This window comes from Microtus ochrogaster, chromosome 19 (genome assembly GCF_000317375.1).
Source record: "Microtus ochrogaster isolate Prairie Vole_2 chromosome 19, MicOch1.0, whole genome shotgun sequence".
Classification (NCBI taxonomy): Eukaryota; Metazoa; Chordata; class Mammalia; order Rodentia; family Cricetidae; genus Microtus; species Microtus ochrogaster.
The window spans coordinates 32,589,416-32,609,041 of record NC_022021.1 but is presented as its reverse complement, the minus strand read 5'-3'; the positions used below and the strand labels follow the sequence as shown (position 1 = coordinate 32,609,041).

General features: G+C 42.7%; 1 protein-coding gene across 6 annotated transcripts in view; it reads right to left on the bottom strand.

The window, feature by feature from the left end:
* Window positions 1-239: 239 nt before the first annotated feature.
* Drosha (drosha ribonuclease III) overlaps window positions 240-19,626 on the bottom strand; it is a 107,357-nt gene continuing 87,970 nt past the window's right edge. For all 6 annotated transcript variants that reach the window (XM_013349751.2, XM_005356645.3, XM_026783738.1 and 3 more), the window contains exons 28-35: window positions 19,155-19,312; window positions 17,723-17,828; window positions 9,005-9,146; window positions 7,043-7,125; window positions 6,858-6,961; window positions 5,320-5,412; window positions 4,564-4,610; window positions 240-1,165 (exon numbers count right to left, since the gene is read on the bottom strand). In XM_013349751.2, the coding sequence (XP_013205205.1) occupies window positions 1,035-1,165; window positions 4,564-4,610; window positions 5,320-5,412; window positions 6,858-6,961; window positions 7,043-7,125; window positions 9,005-9,146; window positions 17,723-17,828; window positions 19,155-19,312 (864 nt within the window). In that variant the 3' untranslated portion in view covers window positions 240-1,034. The remainder of the gene's footprint in view (window positions 1,166-4,563; window positions 4,611-5,319; window positions 5,413-6,857; window positions 6,962-7,042; window positions 7,126-9,004; window positions 9,147-17,722; window positions 17,829-19,154; window positions 19,313-19,626) is intronic.

Genomic DNA, 19,626 nt, shown 5'->3' with positions numbered 1-19,626 from the left:
GACTGCTCTAAACCCCAGCTCAACTGCACCGACCAACCTCCCCACGGTCCTTGTCCCTTATATATGGGGTTCCCTTGTGCTAGCACACCTGCTCTGAGGTGGGGGTGTGGTCTGTTGTGTTCAGCTGTATCCCCAGAGCCTGGAACAGGACCTGATACATAGCAGGCATTTGACGTATGATGTCTATTGAAATAATGAATAAAACACACTTGTTACAAGTTTTACTTTTATTAATAAGAAACCCTTGATGTTCAGTGTAAAATAACTTTTTAAAAACTGTCTCATCTTTTTACCAGGGGACCATTAGAGAAGATGATAAAAGCTATGAGAGCTTCCCTGACTCCACACATATAAAATTAAGTACAACTTCAGGAGACCTAGACTATAAACTTCTCAAGGACTACAAACCCCAGGGCAAGCGCAGCTGCTTGAAGGATGCTCTCACACGGCACAGCCATTTCTCCCACTCTGATGACTCCTGTGACTCATGCGAGTCCTCCCGCAGCTCCGTTAACTGTTTAGACACTGAAGGGGCGTCTTCTGCACCAGACTCACTGCCTGGAGTGGGTTAGCTGCAGTATTTGTGCATGAGCGCTAGGGAAACGGCAGATGAAAGTTGAAAAATGTGATCGACAATGCAGATTGCAAAAACGTTAATTTGTTTCCACGGTCAGTAGTGAGAAACACCAAAAATATGCGGTAAAGAGATGCTCCTTGTCAACTGATAGTCTGATGTCACAATCTGAAAGAGAAAACGTCTATTCCATAGAATAAGCTTTTCTGAATTTAATCTTTCAAAAGAGAAATAAATAAAGGGACTAATGCAACCTACTAAATAGAAAGTCAAATACTCTGTAATAAGGACCACCCAGCAAGAAAGAGAATATTTAATCAATAAAACAACAATTGCAGTTTGACTTTGAGTTTTATTTCAAGGGGCACACTCATTGTCTGAAGGAAACTAGGCTAGGTCTCGCTGGGCAGCAGTCACAGTTACTAGGCGACTAAATGCAGCAGTACTTCCGTGCTCGCCGCTACTTCTTTACGTCTTCAGCCTCATCGGGCTCTCTCTCTTGATGCTCTCTTTCCCATCTCATTTCTTTTAACTCTTGTCTGTATTTCCGCTCGATGAACCGCTTCTGATGGGCCATCTGGGGAAAGTTATCTGCACAAGGAGATCGGGTTAGTACTTAATAAAGGATAACCGTGAGTGCAAGGACTGGCGACACACACACACACACAAACTTAACGCTCACCACACATACATCACTGTGTTTTATAAAACAGACTAAGAATGATTTTGTCTGACTCTTCTGTTATTCATAGACACAGTAGAAGTCTGGACTGACATCTCTGATTCTAATTTCAGTATCTGACATAAAACCGAGAAAAGGCACCACCGCACACAGCGAGTTAAAGACCTAAGATTCGGGAGTGCTTCCAAACAGGGAGGCGCTTTAAGCAGCATTCCCTACGGTGAGTGACTTCCAGGGAGATAGGAGGAGTGAAGGAATGTGGGGTGCTACAGTTTGGAAAAGCTCACATGAAAAGCTTCCAATGAGCAATGCTATCACCCTCTTATCTACCAAGAAGGACCGCTTCTCAGAAGAGCAAAGCCATGTTGGAGGGACGAAAGGAAGCCATGCTCCTAGTCACTGCGCTCGGAGTAAGTCTATCTTTAGTGCACCATGAAAGGAGGAAGCTCTAGTGCATAGGTAACACGCGTAGAAAACTCGGCTTTGATGAAAGGAGAATGATCACTCGGGACAGTTCAGCTAAATTTAGTTTGATATCTGATCTTGTATAACACAATGAAGATTTAGAAATTCTACAATTGCTTGTCATGTGCGGCCAAGTGTTAGTGTGACAACGGAGTGAGAAACAGTCACTGTGTGTGCCTAGCCAATGAACACACACTCAGACGGAGGTCACAAAGAACACACGCTATCCGGCAACACCATGGAAAAAGAGCACAGCTCTGCCTGGCCAGCTAAGGGAGAGTTCTTAGAAAAGGAGGAGTCTGCATTTCACGCATGAGGAGTTGGAGGTGAGAGACTCAGCTGGCACAGGAAAGTGGGTCTGTTTCCTTGTCTGCTGTTAGGGCGGAGCACAGTGAAGAAGTGTCTCTGTCTACATGCAGCATGCTCCTACATTCTCTTAGCCCTTTTCTATACCATGTCCCATCCTCACCCCAGGTTGGGAGACAAGGTAGAAAAGCACTTGGAAGAAAAGCAGTGGATCCTAGAGACCTCATGAATCTGAGAGTCAGTGTGATTAACAACAAAACTACGAATTCAGCATGTTAGAAACTAAGACAGGAACACAGTCCTATTCTAGCAGAAATACTGAGCCCTTACATAATGAATACATTTTAACTTCAAATACTACAATTTAAAAAAATAGTCAAACAAATCCCCCAAACTCAGTGGTAAAGGCCAGTTTCTGCTAAATAAACCGCGTTTCTTCAATATTGGGTATATGAGTCCTTACTGTTCATATCTAACCATGAACAAGCTTTTAGAACGTACCCACGGTGCTTTACTACATGTATGCTGTAACATATGGAAGTGTATACTGTAAGTGTGTGCACACATACACTAACTACATAAACAGTGAAAATCTTTCCACTCTCCACCCCTACGCTATGCGTTTATGGATACATATTTTCCTTTGTATCTCTGTACCAGTCTTCAACAGCATTATTTCAAGAGCTACAAAAGCATCACATTTGGATATTCAAGAACTGGTAAACTACTGCCAGCAGGCCAACTACAGCTCTCAATCGGCTCCTCTAAATAAAACACACAGGCATTTGACACCACCCGTATCTGTACGCTACAATGTCAGAATTTAGTAACTGAGACGGATTGGGACCCGTGAAGCCTGAATACACGCAGCTGGGCCTTTACAGAAAATGTCTGTCAGCCCTTGAGACATCATTTGCTGAGAAGCACTTGCTTAATGTGAGTGTGCAGTTCCATTTTATTTAAATATTTTGCTATTATAAATCAAGTTGTCATGATCGCCATGGTATGTGAGCTACAGTTCAGAATCTAAGTACTTCCTTAGGTTGGATCCCTAGAAATGGAAGCAGGACCAAAAGGCAAGAACAAATCATTCTTAAGGACCTGATATGATGCCAAATTACCTTCTAGCATTTAAGTAATCTATTCCTGTCACTACTTTTGGGGATGTCTGTGTCAGAATTAGTAATTTTTCCAGTACCATTTCAGAGCTGAATATAAATATCAGAAGCTGGGGTGGGTGGACTCTATTGATATAACTGGAAAATAGAATCCCACTCTACTTCAATAAATGATGATGCATTTATACAAACGATCAATGAAAACATTCTCAAAAAAAAGTCAATGTAAAACTCTGAGTGTGCTCCACGGATGCTAGACCCTGGCAGCACTGGCTTTTGACCCCACTAAATAGTAAGCCGTTGTCTGTTGAACCTTTCCTGGAACCTCTCTGGAACCTGAGAACCAGCCCTTTAGTTGGTTCCTGAAGCATTGGTATATTGTGCCCACAGGCCCTTCTGTGTGGCCCATAGACCTCAGAGGACAATGCCCTGCATTCATGCCTTCAATTTACAAGACTAGGCAGCTCTCTACACGGTCAGTTAGGCAACTGAAATTCTTCAAAACAGGTATTCCACTAGAGACAATTTATCCCCAGAACTAAATACACAATACAGACATTTATTGTAGACACTGAACATGCACGCATGCATGTGTGCACGTGCGCGCGGGCACACACACACACTAGCCACCAATCATGATCAAAACAGCAATAAAATACAGCGCCCCCACGGCAGGCAACTAGTATGCAACTGTTAAGAAAACCTGAATTGGAGCCATTCTTTATGCTCTATGACGTACAGGGCTGCTCATGACACACTGGACAAAAGTGAGGGGTCTTGTTATATACACATATCATCATGTAAATGTATGTAGAAGTATGTAGTTACCATCCAATTTAAATAAGACAATGGTTAAAAACAAAAAAGAAAAATCTCCCCTTGTATATGTTTATGTGTACGTAAGACTTTTTTGGTGGTAGTGGTGGGGGCTGGGGGGTTCCAGACAAGATTTCTCTGTACGGACCAGGCTGGCCTTGAACTCAGAAATCCACAGGCCTCTGTCTCCTGAATACTGGGATTAAAGTCATGCACCAATGTGTTTATTTACATAAGACTTTTATTTCATTTGTTTTGCTTTGCTTTGCTTTGAAGCAAGGTCTCGTGTGGCTTAGCCTCACCTTGACCTCACAATACAGCTTCAGCTGACCTCAAACTCGCAATCTCCTGAATCCACCTCCCAAGAGCTGGAACTACAGGCATCCGGGGAAACATAGTCAGAAACTCGCAGAGGTGCCTATGCTGAGACGAGAGCCTACTTTACCCACTGCACACGTCTACTGCCCTCCATATGGAGGACAATTATGGACAAAGTAAGATCATTTTATCAGAACTTAGCCATCCCTCACGTCCGCATTTCCCTTCCATAGGATGCTCACTACATTCTCAGGGTACGATCAGAGAAAAAGAAACAGGCTTACATTTCTCAAGTGCGTCCATTGCTGCTCCCATTTCTGCCTGCTGGATACTGTGGATAAAATGGTGAGGTAGACTTTAAAGGTTTGCTTCTCCAAAAACACTGATCTTCACATGCAGTGCCTAAAACTTCTCATGATTACTTCCATCACAACTGAACTGCGCGGCTAGGAACATTCACAGAGGCATGCAGAAAAGCCTCTGTTTGCACAAAGCCTCTTTAAGGTATTTGCTCCACACTTCTAATACTGTGACAGAATATCTTCCATTTATATTAGGGCTGAGGTATTTAAGTCTGAAAGTTCTCCATGTAAAGGATAAAATATGTACAGAGAGAAACAGGCAAGCCATAGATTAAAGGGCTCAAAGAAAGGAGATAATAAATATAATTCTTTTTCTTAAAAAAAGGTAAGAATGCCCAGAGCTAAAGTGGTAGGAAATGGAATGTCTAACGGCTGCGCCATCCACACCATGACACCCCGTACATATCTGAACCGGGACAGAACAGACGTGTGTGGCCACAGATGCAGTTCTCTCTACAAGGCCAAGCCTCGTATAGCGGCATGCCCTGTCCAGGGCTGATTACCCAGGATTGCAATGGGCTTGGAGGAGACATTAGTCCTCGGATTCATTTTGCTATAATTGCAGACGCTCCACATTCTAATTGTGCAATACAGACTGCAGAGTTTTGAAATAGCAGGTGGGGACTTCCCTGAACACGGACACATACTCAGTGAAAAACAAGTGTCTCCTTCTCATACCTTGGTCCTTTCCCACAGCCTATCCTTTCTCCTTTGAAGTAAACAGCCACAGTGTAGGTTCTAGCATGGGAGGGCCCCACTGTCTGCAGAGTCCTACAAGGAAAGAACATTCATTATGACAAAATGCTCATTATTTGGTATTACAGAACTGACAAAATAACAAAACAAACAAAAATCTTACATAAAAATAACAAGAAAAATGGAAAAAGGAAGTGGTTCGAGTTTTTGATTGCTAGCCTAATACAATATAGAGCTTTGAAGCAGGAAATTTGAGAGAAAAATTTGCATTACAGTTTTATACTTTTCTCAAATAGGACTTGTATCTGAGGGCTCACAGTCTAGTATATGATACTTTCCTCCCAAATATGTAATATTTCAAAACATCTTATAAGTGTAGAGTATCACATAATTTACCAACTTTTTAATGAAGAATTGAGGGCTTTAGTTATTTTACAATGCTTATCACTGCTAAACACAATAAATGGGTAATAACGCCTCAAGTCACACCTGAGTGGCTTTATACCCTTTATGGATTCTTTCTAATGCCTAGCAGTTTACTGGCGAGATCAGAAAACATATTTAATTTCTGAAACATCTGTGATCATTTCAGAGATATGCTGTAATGGCAAGTATATAACACAACCACTAAAACCAAAGCTCCAGGTACTCTGGCTGTAATGACAAGGTGCAGATTTCAAATGTAAAAAAACTGATAACTCATAGAAAAGGGAAATTAAAAGTAGCCAAGAATAATAGTGGAATAAACACAGTAATCACAAAAACTATGCAAAGCAACCTCATCATCTTGATAACAAACAACAAAGTCATCCTGTCCTCTTGTGGGAAGACGGATGGATGAGCAGAGAGCACAGCAATTTCCTGTGTGTTTACACACACTCAGGGGGTGAGGCACTGTGGCTTCTCAAAGGCAGTTCTTACTAAAGTCAACTCGTCTGTGCTATAAAACCCACCAAATATTGCTACAAACAATATAGAGTCCGTCACCCCTACAAGGCATCAGATAAATAAAAAACTGTACAGAAGAACTATTTCACCTGGGGGCTTGAGAGGTCAGCTCAGGAGTTAAGAGTATCTGCTGCTCTTGCAGAAGGTTCAGGTTCAATTCCCAGCACCCACCTGCAGCTCATAACCATCTGTAACTCCAATTCCAGAAGATATGATGTCCCTTTCTGACCTCTACAGGCACTAAGCACTCATACAGTGCACATACATATTCAGACAAAGCATCCATACACATATAAATAAATACATCTTCAAAATCAACAAGTACTACATCTGAATTGCTATACCTTGATCTTATAGCCTTAGTACACCTTCCTGCTATGCAGCAGGTCAGAGAAATTTATATATGGGAGAGAGCAGAGACAAACAAGACACACGCACTTAGAGCTACGACAGGGGCTTACCTAGTGTCATGTGACATCTCTTGCCTCCATTACCCTACGCGGTCTCCATCTAAGCACATGAATGATCAGCTAAGAACACTATGGCCGACAGCTGACACAGCAAGCACTTACTTGTACAAGGGGATGTCCGGCTCTTTCCCTTCTGTCCTAAGGGTCAGGCAACACTGCTGCAGCTGGGACTTGGGGTCATTCCAATCCTGATTCAAAATGAACTCCTGTAGGAATCAAAGCACTGAGTAGCGTGTTTCAGAGCCACCAGGAACAAAGCACACGGGGATGACAACGCCAGGGCTTACCTTCAGTCGTGGGAAGAAGCAGACGTTCATGAAAGTATGAACATATTCCAAGTCCTTGTCAATGTACAAGGCTGCAATAAATGCTGAAAAACAAACCGTGAAATGAGCAATTCATTCATATTTACCAGAAACAGCAAGAGCTGAACTTGATTAATTTTTATTAATCTTTTTATTTAATTACACACATACGTGTGCCAACATGGAGGAATAGAACTGAACTCGGGTCCTCGGCAAGAACCGTATATGCTCTTAACTGCTGGGCCATCTCTTGGCCCTAAGAACCGTATGTGCTCTTAACTGCTGGGCCATCTCTTGGCCCTGAGGGCTGAACAGTATTTTCACAAGGTTTTCGACTTCCAGACACTTATTTTTAAAAGCATAATTATTGCTTTTTCTTCAAATAAAACTGTACCCTTTATCATTAATACCAGAAGCACCAACATAGATTTGTGGTTAAAACGCAAAATCACAGAACACAGAGACCAAACTGTACTCAGCTAGGGGCTAAGTGAACAGTCTAAACCAGTGGTTCTCAACCTTCCTAATGCTATGACCCTTTAATACAATTCTCCATATTGTGGTGTCCACAAGCCATGACATTATTTTCGTTGCTACTTCATAACTATAATTTTACTACTGTTATGAACTGTGATATAAGTTTTCCAATGTTTTCCAATGGTCTGAAGTGACTCTGTGAAGGGGTCCCCCACAAAGGGTTGTGACCCACTGGTGCAGAGGCTATACCAAATGCTATATCATAGACTAGGAATGGCGTCTGGGAACATAACCAAGTTAACACCAAAGACATCAAAATGCAAGCTGTAGATCAGGGGATGCTGGATAAGAACGGCTTTGGCCCAAACTTGAGACCACTCGTGTCCAGTTCCATGTAAAAGTTCATAAAGTGGGAAAGAGCTGAGAAATCTAAAGCTTCCATCTGCCAGCTTTCAACGACAACACAATAATCTACGTAACTGGATTAATACGTGACAATTCCAAAGATGAGTTCATTTAAAAGAATTTTAACTAAGTAGACAAATGGTGCATTTATTTAAGAGACTGAAAGTACCTTTCATCGACCTAAAATAAAAACGCCAGTGACATTGATCACTCAATTGAATTTTACTTCCCTTTAGGTGTCTTGATTAGATTGCCTTTATATTTTCTAAGTCAGCTGCTTCGCACAGTAGACTTCAGTATCTGTATATAATTCCAACATAAAAAGCTCTAAGGCCCAGAAAATATTCTAGCTCTTTTGAAGTAATATTAGAAATAATAAAATTATGTGTATAATCCGTTAATTAGCTATAATGAAATCATAATGCTTCTAGACCATGAGAAAATGCAAAAGATGGGGTCTGTTCGGAGAGTTTTGTGCTCACTCAAAATAATAGTTGTAATTTTAGTATTTAGTGAATAAATTATCCTTTCTTCTGTGTCCCTTTATGAAGGGTGCTGGGCAGCAAAAACAAAGAAACAAAACAAAACCACGACTGTAATTCACAGTAACAAATCTTCACACTGTGCTACTACTTCACACAAAGGGATCTGATGACTGAGAGTCAGGACAGTGGGAGGGGCAACCACCCCTGAATACAGACCAAACAAAAAGATGTGTTATTCACATTTCTTCACATTCACATGAAAAGCAAAAATAAATAAAAAGTAAACACAAAAGAGGTCCCTTAGATGTTGTCATCCATGCCTATAATATCAGCACGTGGGAGGTAGAGGCAGGAGGACCCCGGGAGGTCAAGGCTATCTTTGACTATATAGGAATTTCTAGGATAACCTGGGCTACATAAAACTTTGTTGAAAAGAACTAGAAAAAAGAGAGAAGAGGGGTTCTTTAGCCAGATCATCACCATCAGCATCAGCATCAGGAGAAGGGTAAACTCCAATCAGTTTAACTTAAACCTTGACCCTAAAATTAAAAAGCTTCCCACTATAGGTTGGACTCACATTCCAGAAGGTCAGCCAGCGTCTTGGTTCTCAGGGCCACGGGCCTCTTGGTTTTGTCGTTGGTAATGGCATACTCCTGCATGCCCAGCTCCTCTGCCACCTTGGCTTGAGTTCTGTTGTTCACTAGAGAACTTCGCAACAACTGGTGAGAAGGGATTGGGGCACAGTTAGACACCACTGCAGTCCCCGTCTCTCCCAGCCACCCGGACAGCGTGCCATGGAGGGTTAGCCGATGAGTGAAGATCTAGGTGGTCCATCCCCGGGGGACCACTGCATACTCCAAATGCTTCTACTGTCTGCTCAAGGACTCAGTCACATGCTCAGATGCTTATTTAGCAGCGGTGAGCAGGACTTTGAAAGAGGGGTGCACAGCAGCATGACTAAAATACGACTCCTAACAAGTTCAGAGCCACCAAACCAGAAAGCACTGAAACTTTTAAAAATCATGTTACCTAATTATAATTTTCATCCAATGAAACATGTCCCTTTTGTGTACAGTTAGACTAATTTTAAAAACTTTACCCACTTTTACCACCCCAAACAAATTTTCCATACCCTGAAATAATCAGTTGTATCCTATGATTACAAGGGCACACCCACCAAGCAAACCTTCTTTTAAATCTAAAACTACTTCATGGCACAGGTCCTAATTTTGATACTACATGACTTAGGGAAGAGATGTTTTGGCATTACTGAATTACCTATTATTTATATAATTATTATTTTAAAGATCTATATTATATACTCTGTATCTCATACACAGGCACTTTATCTTTAGTCAAACTTAAATACAATTTTAAGATTTATTTTTAGTTATAGATTGTGTATTTTCATGTGTGCATACACATGCGCCTCAAGTGCACAGATGCCTGTGGAGACCATAGGACAGTGGAATTCCTGGAGTGGTCAGCTGCATGCTTCCCTGCATGGGTATTAGGAACAGAACTCAGATCCTCTAGAAGAGCAGTGGGCTCTTTAAACCACTGAACCATCACTCCAGCCCCAAATTTCAAAATTATTTGTATATTTTAACCTCAGGAATTCAAAACAGAAATGTCTACTAGGAATTTGGACTATTAAAACGCCTCCTAGGATTATTCAAACAGTAATGTTAGACACTGTCTGAAAATGATCCATGTCAAGTGTCCATAAAACAAGTCCAATTTAAGCATTTGACACGTACTAGGAGAGAGATGGGAAGGGAGACTGGGGAAAGCAGACAGACAGCAAGATGGGAACTCACTAAACTTTAAAAACCTGACATAATTACCATAAGACTCGAGGGGGCATGCACCTAAACCTATAGCTTTCCTTGCCAGAAGCACTAACAGGCTGCTGGCTCCTGGACACAGGGTCGGGAGGAAGCAGCAATGAGTCATGCTAGCATCACTGGCCACAGTGCACTGTTTACTGGATGCAGGTTTTATGCTCCGCGGCTCCACAGTGTCAACAAAGCTTATGAAAATCAAGATTTATTCTCATTGGTTGGTACTGAGTCCTTGACATTAGATAAATAAGGAACAATAAGTTCTTAATTTGTCTGACACTGATTCATGAAGCAGAAATACAACTTGATCTTCATAAGCCATGCCTGCTATTGAATTTTGACTCTTCGCCTGTCTCCGCTCCATTTTCCTGCCTGTTCCCCCTTAACTATATTCTTTCTTCAGTACACTAGCTCTTTAAAATTTATACATACATGTTATTCTGTACAATTAATGTATACTAATAAAAAGATAAATATTAAAACTCACGAAGGAGTTTAAAATTTAAAAGGCTAAATGTGGTAAGAACAGATGGCCCCAAACAGTACAGAGCCCACCACATCAACTTACAGAGTATATGAGCAGAAAGTGCTATCCCCCTTCTGTGGTTTGGATTTCATGTAGCAGTAGATGCCACAGGGATAGGAAAGATATTCTGGGAATAGAGTTATGTTGAGCAAGTTGAATCCATGCTTTGGGTAGGGAGGGAAACTTCACAGGCTGTGTAAATGCTGTGTCCATGCTCCAGGACCAATGGTCCCCATGTGAACAAGAGCACACACGTGTGATGGCATGTCGCTGGATGCAGTGGTTTGAATAAAAATGGCCCATAGGAAGGGTTACTACTAGGAGGTATGGTCTTGTTGGAGTAGGTGTGGCCTTGTTGGAGGAAGTGTGTCACTAGTGAGGCGGAGGCGAGCTTTGAGGTCTCATATGCTCAAGCCAGGCCTAGTGACCCAGTCTCCTGGGCCTGCAGATCAGGACGTAGAGCTCTAGGCTCCTTCTCCAGTACCATGGCAGCCTGCATGCTTCCATGCTCCTCACCGGTGATAACAATGAACTAACCCACTGAAACTGTAAGCCAGCTCTAACGAAATGTTTTCCTTTACATTTACGTGATTGTGGTGCCTCTTCACAGTGACAGAAACCCTAAGACACCAGCTCTCAGGCCCAGCTGCCACCGTCCACTGTCACTGATCCTCCTTCAGTACTGTAGTAATGCTCTCTGACAGAGAGAGTAAGCAATTGTGGATGAAAACAGGGAATGCTTTCAGCTTTGCTTTAAAACAAGCGCTGGCAGGTCTTAAAATAACAAGGTAGCAAGAAGTAAATGAGATCTGTTAAGTCTGTGCTAAAAACTCAGAATATGGACCAGTAGCCAAGGAGTACAGCTAAGGCCTAGGTAAACCTGACAAAGGGACTGCTCATCCCTCAATGTCAAGGGCCAGTAAATATCCTAAATCTCAGATTCTGCTTATGAGAATTCAGGAAAATTCCTACAATCTCAGCACAGAAGTCTCCCACACTTACTTTAAACTTTGATTTCCATAAGAACAAGATTTCCTGGTTTAAAACATGAAGACTGATATTCTTCCTTAACCTCCCTAGTCAATCCTGGTTCTAGGAGGAAGCCGTAGCCTGGGACATAAGCTACCCAAGAGGGCCACCTAGTGTACGGCAAGCAGACTGGGACCTAGTATTGAGGGCTTTGATAGGAGACAGTGGAGTGAAAGCCAAGTGTATGACTACAATGACAGTGATGTGCCACACGGGTCTTTCACACCCAGAGTGGTGGCTAGATGGCCTTCATTTCCCATGGTAACTACAGCAAAGGCATACGAATGACAGCTGGCAGAACGTACATCAGACACGAGGAGCCAAATTACGTCAGAGGTAGAGAAATCCTGTCGGGAGGCTGGGGGCTCCACCTTTTCAGAGCTCTGTGGGACAGAGTACCTGCCTGCCTGGATGATTTATGCTCTGCTGTGAGGAGACAGCAAGACAGGAGATATCGCACTTCTCACGCTGTAACCCCGCTCTCTCTATTGTCCTGCCTGGCACCCCTAAATCTAAGCCAGATGATTCCCCAAGTTCATCTTGCTTGTGCATTCATTCTCCACAGGACACAGTGCCTGGCACACAGCAGGCATGGAATGAGCAGCCCCTGTCAGCTCAGCAGCAGAACCAGAGGTGAAGTAGGAAGGGTGCGCGTCTTCAACATTTGCAAATGACGTAGGACAGACATTCTGGCTTGAGTGAAGGTTTCTTTGTGGTACCTATTCACGTTGACCTTACCAGGCAGGCTTACCCTAATGAACAAATACCTGAGTGTATAGACAGAACATCTTCCCCAGAGGCCCCAATTCAAACCCGACTTAGCTAAGGCTTAATGTATATTAACTATATATGATCTCCGTTCCTTCCTGAGCAGGGCCTTTCAGTTCTCACTCACAGAGCAACTTGTCCTCAACAACCTGCAAAACTTGGAAGACAACTACATTTGCCCTGTTGTCTGTATTCTTTGTAAAACAAGTGTATACTCAACTGACTTTCCAATGCGATTTATTGCCACCCTGTGCTTTTAATCACAAGAAGGAATCAACCGCTGCCCTAGTAACTTGCACACATATTTAGAAGTCGGTTTCCAGTTCATTACTCGACGCGTGAAGTGACACACCATTTCTCTGTAGAGCCACTTCCTCTGCCCTCTACGGCTTCCCCTTCTGCACACTGTCCCTCTTTCACTGCTTCTCCAAGCCTGTACTGAGAACCCAACACATGCTAAGTACTGCTGGGCTAGAGAGAAAATAAAGCAAGTTCTTATAGAACTTCTGGTCCAGTAGAGTAGGCAAGCTGAAATAGTGCTTGAATAAAAAGGAATGCAGAATTTAGACTTGGGGGGGAGGGTCAGGGAAGTTTCTCCTACTCCCAGAAGTCAGGTCAGAACTGCCTAGTGAGGGACTATCAGGCAGAATAATGAACTGATATCGAATGGTTTCCAAACAGAGGGACAGCTTGCGCAAAGGCAATGGTAGAAAAGGCCTGGGCAAAGCAGGCCAGTGCAGAATGGACAGAGCATGTGAGACAGGCTGAAGAGGTAGGCAAGGCCACTGACGGTCCTGCTGGCTCTCGGGCCACTGTCCACACAGGGATCAAAGAACATTAATGTGGGCTGTGACCACCATTCATTCAAAGACTATTTTTTTGTGTACCTACATAATAGGAATTTCCCAATGAACCAAAACTCAGAATGACAAAGACAAAACGTTTTCAGTTTATACTCTGATGAGAGAGAATTATTGCCATGCATACCTTGTCCTAGGGAGTGAAGGTGAGATTCCAGTCTAAGGGAGGGAAGTTGGTATAAGAGCAAGGCTGACTGCTCAAGCAGAGTAGGCTAAAGAGGGCTTTATTCATGAGATAACTGAACAGACAGAGCTAAGGGGATGAGGAATTTGGCTACGTGGATTACCCAGAGGGGACTATCGGAGATAGCACAGGCAAAGCTCCACTCTTGTATGCAGGCCAATGTCAAGCGGCTGGGAGGAAACTAAACAGCATCTTCCTTTATCTTCAGGGTGGAAAGAATGCAATGTCTGGTGCAAAGGAGACTGGTCTTGTTGCCTGGCCACACTTTCAGAATACTCTGTCTAGGGTGCAGCTCAGCAGTAAGAGCACCTGCCTAATAATGTACAAACCTTGGGGTTCAGTTTCCAAAACTGAGAAAAAGATTCCTTCTACAGACTGTACTGAAGACAGAGTGGAGAGGAAAGGGCCAGGCAGAGAGTGGCTGGAGTAGCAGAGAGAGGCTGGAGTAGCAGAGAGAGGCTGGAGTAGCAGAGAGTGGCTGGAGTAGCAGAGAGATGCTGGAGAAGCATCAACAGTGGGGTTGTGCTCAGATGCACAAGTGACTGAGAAGTCAACAGGTATGCTCATGTCAGGGAGGTGGAAAATGAGACCAAGATAAGGATGGCTCAAGGCTTTTGGTAACTGAAATAAAGGGATAATTCATATTGGCATGAAAGAGAAACTGTTTTCTTTAGACACATTAGTTGAGGAACCTGTTAGAAATTCAATTAGAGGTTAGGATGTTTATATATATCTAGATATTTGAGTATCACTATATTCCACAGCTACGAGTCTCTTTTGAGGAGGAGAGAAAGGCTTTAGACATAAATTAGGAAGTGGCATACAGATGTTTTCAGAACCACAGGACAGACAGGATGAGGTCACCTACGGAGCAGAAATCGAAGGAAGCGGGGAGGTCTGACAACCCAGAATGGGGACAATTTTGTTGCTAGCAAACTGAGGATAAATGGCTGGTTGGTGTCCTCACAGGAGAGCTGCCGTGAAAGGACTCTTCTGGCTGAAACACATCAAATGGATTGCGTTGGGGTACAAACTGATAGAAGAAAAATGACTTCCAGCCATTCTGAGATCTGGGCCCCCTGAAAGATTGAGCTTTAAATTGCCCATCCCTGAGGCAGAGTACAGAAGTGCCCAAAAATACCAAGGCAAGCTTCTCAAAGAGTAGCAGATAGTCTGGAGGAAATCTGGGGACTCGGGGAGCCCACTCCTCTTATAGAACGATGTTTTACTACCTTGAACTTCATATGAGTAGAACCTTAAGCATCCCATCCCTTGTAATTTTATAAATGTTATTGTTCTAACTGGGTCTCCCTGACAATCCCATTCTTCCTGTAACGTTTTGATAGCTATGAGGAACTCACTTCAGTGACCCAGGTGGTCAGGACTGGTGGGAAGCCATGGGGGACGGAGATCAGGTAAAAGAAGGACACGTTCCAGAATATGGAGTAACAGTTAGGACTTGGGAGGAGGCAAAATAAAGAGAGGACAGTGATGACTTCTATGTTTCTGACACACAGTACTGGATAGCTGATGTTATGATTAACCCATTGCTCAGGAAACATCAAGAAGACTGAGGTGGAAGAATAATATATTCCATCTTAGCACCAACCAGGAACTGGAGCTCAGGACAGTTCCTGAAGTAAGCCTGAAGAAATCGGTTGCGAGTTTTCTGCCAGCAAGGTGAAACTGCTGACACACACGGAACAGGCCTGAGCAACAATATATTAGGAGACATGGTCTCATAGTGACCTCTTAGATGCTGACATATTTACTAGCTGTAAAGAAGAAGCTGAGGATGCAAAGGAGACAAAGACGCAGCAGCAACGAAAAGAGGTACAGAGAAATACTGAATACAGCATGACAGAAGCCAATGGAGATGCTGTTTAAGGCGGGAGCAATCACATCCATGTTTAAATGTGCTTAAATGTGTTTAAAGGTCATCTCTGCCTTCCCATCAGATCTGCAGGTGCTATTCACTTCTCCCAAAGCTTTCTGAAACAATACTTCATCAACTACCATAACATAGTTTTATCATTTACTAACACCACTCTAATAAAAACTCTCTAATTTGAAGACAGCAAAGCTAACAATCCCATTTTGTACAAAGCTATTCTGGAGCAGGGTATCCTTGACCACACCCATAATGCCAGCATTTGGGAGTCTAAGTCAAGAAAATTGCCATGAGTTTGAACTCATGAGCCTGAACTATAGAACAAAACTCAATTTAACAAAATGACAATCAACTACACTCTGTGGTGGTTTGAAAGAAAATGGCCCCCAAAGGGTGTGGCACGAATGGGAGGTGTGGTCTTGTTGAAGTAGGTGTGGCCTTGGTGGAGGAAGTGTAGGGGCAGGCTTTGAGGTCTCTTATACTGAAGATAGCGCCCAGTGTCTCAGTCCACTTCCTGTTGCCTGTAAAGATGTAGAACTCCAGATAACTCTCAAGCACCATGTCTGCCTGCATGCTGCCATGTCTCCTCCTGACGATGATGGGCTGAACCTCTGAACTGTAAGCCACCCCAGTTAAATGTTTTCCTTTATAAGAGTTGCTGTAGTCATGGTGTCTCTTCATAGCAATAGAGACCATACATAACTCAGACTCTCCTAGCATTGAAGTTACTGGGGGAAGGATCCTGAATCTGCAGCACGGCCCTGAGTTTGCTAATTGGCTTACAGCAGGACTCAGGTCTCCCTGCAATGCAGTTCACTGTCTACTCTGAGGAAAGATCCGTCCCCAGCAGATCCTAGAACCCAATACCAGAGGGAGGAGGATGCACATTTCAACCACACACAGTCACTTCAACTTATTTGGTATGGTTTGGCTATTTCCCCTGACAAACAAGATACTTTTGACATCTATGAAGTTTCTTTTTTAATGGAGAAGAATGAACACACAATTTATTATTTTCCTAAGTGCGATGTGAGACACTAGCTCTCAAAAAAGGTTAATATTTTCTAAAGAATTCAATTATCAACTAAAGAAAGAAACTCTTGTCTTTCTAAAAGCAGTTAATTTTAAAATGGCAATCAAGCTATTCACTGAAGACTTAAAGCGGTACTATTGATTCCTGAGCACTCACCACACAGTGCACGTAGCACAGGGCGCATGACAGAAGCGCTGCACCCAGTGAGTGCTGACTGAGAAATGCCATGGAAAATCACAGCGAAACTCCATGTCCTTGCTACAGTCAGTACTTAGGTCTCACATAGACTATCCACAGGGCTCACGGTTGCAGAGCTAAGATTAAATTCTATCCAGAGAAAACCACACATAGCAGTTTGAAAAGTATGGAAGAATTGCTGCTAGCTTTAGCACGGTAGGGGCTACACTACAGAAGGGACGGTGCACAGCTGTTTCCCTCCTAAGAGAGCCGCAGCTTTCCCAATGCCCAGTTCTCAAGGGGCTCCCAGAGCTTGCCTCTGAGATCAGTGACTGCCGGACAGGCCTTTCCCACCATTCTAGGCATATTACTGACAAATAAATATACTTCACAGCAAAAACTGTGTGTGGCAAACAAAAGCTAATAGAGTTTAATTGAATGAACCAAGTGAAAGGGACGGTGACCATTTGTTCTTGTCTCTGTGCTTCTCCTGCAATGCTGCCACAGAGCCACAGGAGTCCCTCTGCCTCTCAGTCCACTTTTTTCCATGCATGCCTTTGTTTCTCTGGACTCGGTGTGAGGGAAGCCACTGCAGGGACTTTCACCAAATTCACAACCTTTGAAGAGCCAACACCACCATACCCACAAGGCCTTCCCTGTGCTCCGTAACTACGAGAATCTTTTCCTGGCCACATAAATCCAATGCCTGGCCTGTGCCTGTGTAATGCCTGACCTTCTACCTTGTATCAAGTTACACTCACTCTGTGTGTGTGCGTGTGCGTGTGTGTGTATGTGTGTGTATGTGTGTGCGTGCGCGTGCATGCACACATATACATGCACATAACTTCTATGGCACAGTATTTGTAATTTATTCCCCCCAGGATGAACGATAAGTCACAGGCTAAGCAAGCGTGTATCTGGGCCTCCCATTTCTTCCCTCTATTCCAACAGTTATGAGAGGGAGTGACTGAGGGCAAACTCACTGTTAGGTGTCCTTCGTGATGATCGGGGAAATGAATGAACAAGTACTCCGTGGCTACCAGCTGCATTATGGAGTCACCTAGAAATTCCATCCTCTGGTTGTGGCCTCTGGAAAATGAGACATCATTGTAAGTAAACCAATCAGCATTGGATTAAAAAAAAAAGTAACTTTTAAGCTTACAACTTAAAAATTAAAGTGGGTTCATTTGGTTTTAAAGCATAAAACTAAATATATTGTCCTAACCCCCTCAACTGAGGAAAAAGTTAGAAAATAGCTATTTTTTTAATTAATTAATTTATTTATTTAAGATTTCTGTCTCTTCCCCGCCACCGCCTCCCATTTCCCTCCCCCTCCCTCGTCAGCCCAAAGAGCAATCAGGGTTCCCTGCCCAAAATATTTTTTTAAAAATATAACTTTTCTTTTAATCACACATGTGTAGTGAGTTACATGTTTCTGTATAGGTATGTGCACATAAGACAGGAAGACGGTGTTAGATCATCAGGAGCCACAGTTACCAATGGTTGAGAGCACCTGACATCCTGACATGGATGCTAGGAACCAAGCTCAGGCCCTCCGAAAAAGCAGTAACACCTTAACTACTACGGCACTCTGTCCAGCCAGAAAGTGAATACTTTAAGAATTAAATGACTACTAAATTAAGTTAGTAAACAGCACCTGGGCAAAAGCAGAGTAGAATCAACTGAAAAATACAGTAAAATATAAAAAACATATATTTTTCTAAAGCTATTAAATATGTATGTTATTTATTCAAATCTGGAATTTTACAAATGTTTACAGAATCTGAGTCTTTAATTTTACAGTTTAAAGAGAGTTGGGAATTTACCACTCAAGAGAAGGGAAAATATTATATTATATAACCTTGCATATGCACTAACATGTCCAATCTTGGTATTTACTTTTTTCTTTTCTTTCTTTTCTTTTTTTTTCTATGCTGAGTACTGAACCCAGGGCTTTAATCTCTAGCAAAATTAAAATTAAACTTATTGTTAATTTCAATAGTCACAACAAATCAATTACCTAAAGTAGGAGCTGGAAAGCCACACCCAGCCACAACTAGTTTGAAAGTTTTACTAGAAAGCAGCCACACCTACTTCTTCAGCCTATGGCTGTTTCACAGTATTCTGGCAAGTGATGACAGCTAAACCATGGGGTCTGCAAAGCTGATACGTAATACGCATTTCCATATGGACAAAGGTTTTACTCCTAACTTCATGAAAACATCAAGATGTCTGTGGACAGGACCAGAGGCTTGGGATTAGAGCACAACCCTGGTCCGCGCCACTGTCCGGCTGCAGTCTGTCTTGCTACATGACTCTCCTGCAGTGTGCCTGCCTTCTCTCCTCTGAAGGACAGGGCATGGGACTCCCTCCTCCACATGGTCAAGAGGGGCTACAGGAGTGCTCTTAACTCACAGGGTCAGGTGGTTGAATCCCACAGTTCTCAGTGTGAACGCCCTTGCCAGAAGTCGAACGTGAGTAAAAATTACTCCAATTGCCTCTTCAAACTCTGTAAGTTTCTGCAGAACTGGAGAAGTTTCAATAAGTTGTCGATCTGTATTTGGCTCTTGTAGCTACAGAAAAATAGAAATAAGTTAAAAATCACATGTAGGTTTTGTTACAAGAGTAATTATCAATTCCAAGACACTGTTCTGTAAAATTCCATCTCCCGTGGGCAGAAATTTCTGAAATGCCAAATAAAAAGTGAAAGCCTCTTCCTCATCTCTTAGAATAGCAAACAGACCTAATATTTAAAGAAGGCTCAAATAATATTTTCCAATCTTCATTCAAATTTCAAGGCCAAGTTCTGTACACAGATAGTTCAAAATCCCTGGTATTAGACTAGCTCTCTAAGGAAGACGCAAGCTGAAGAACAGCTGCCATCCAG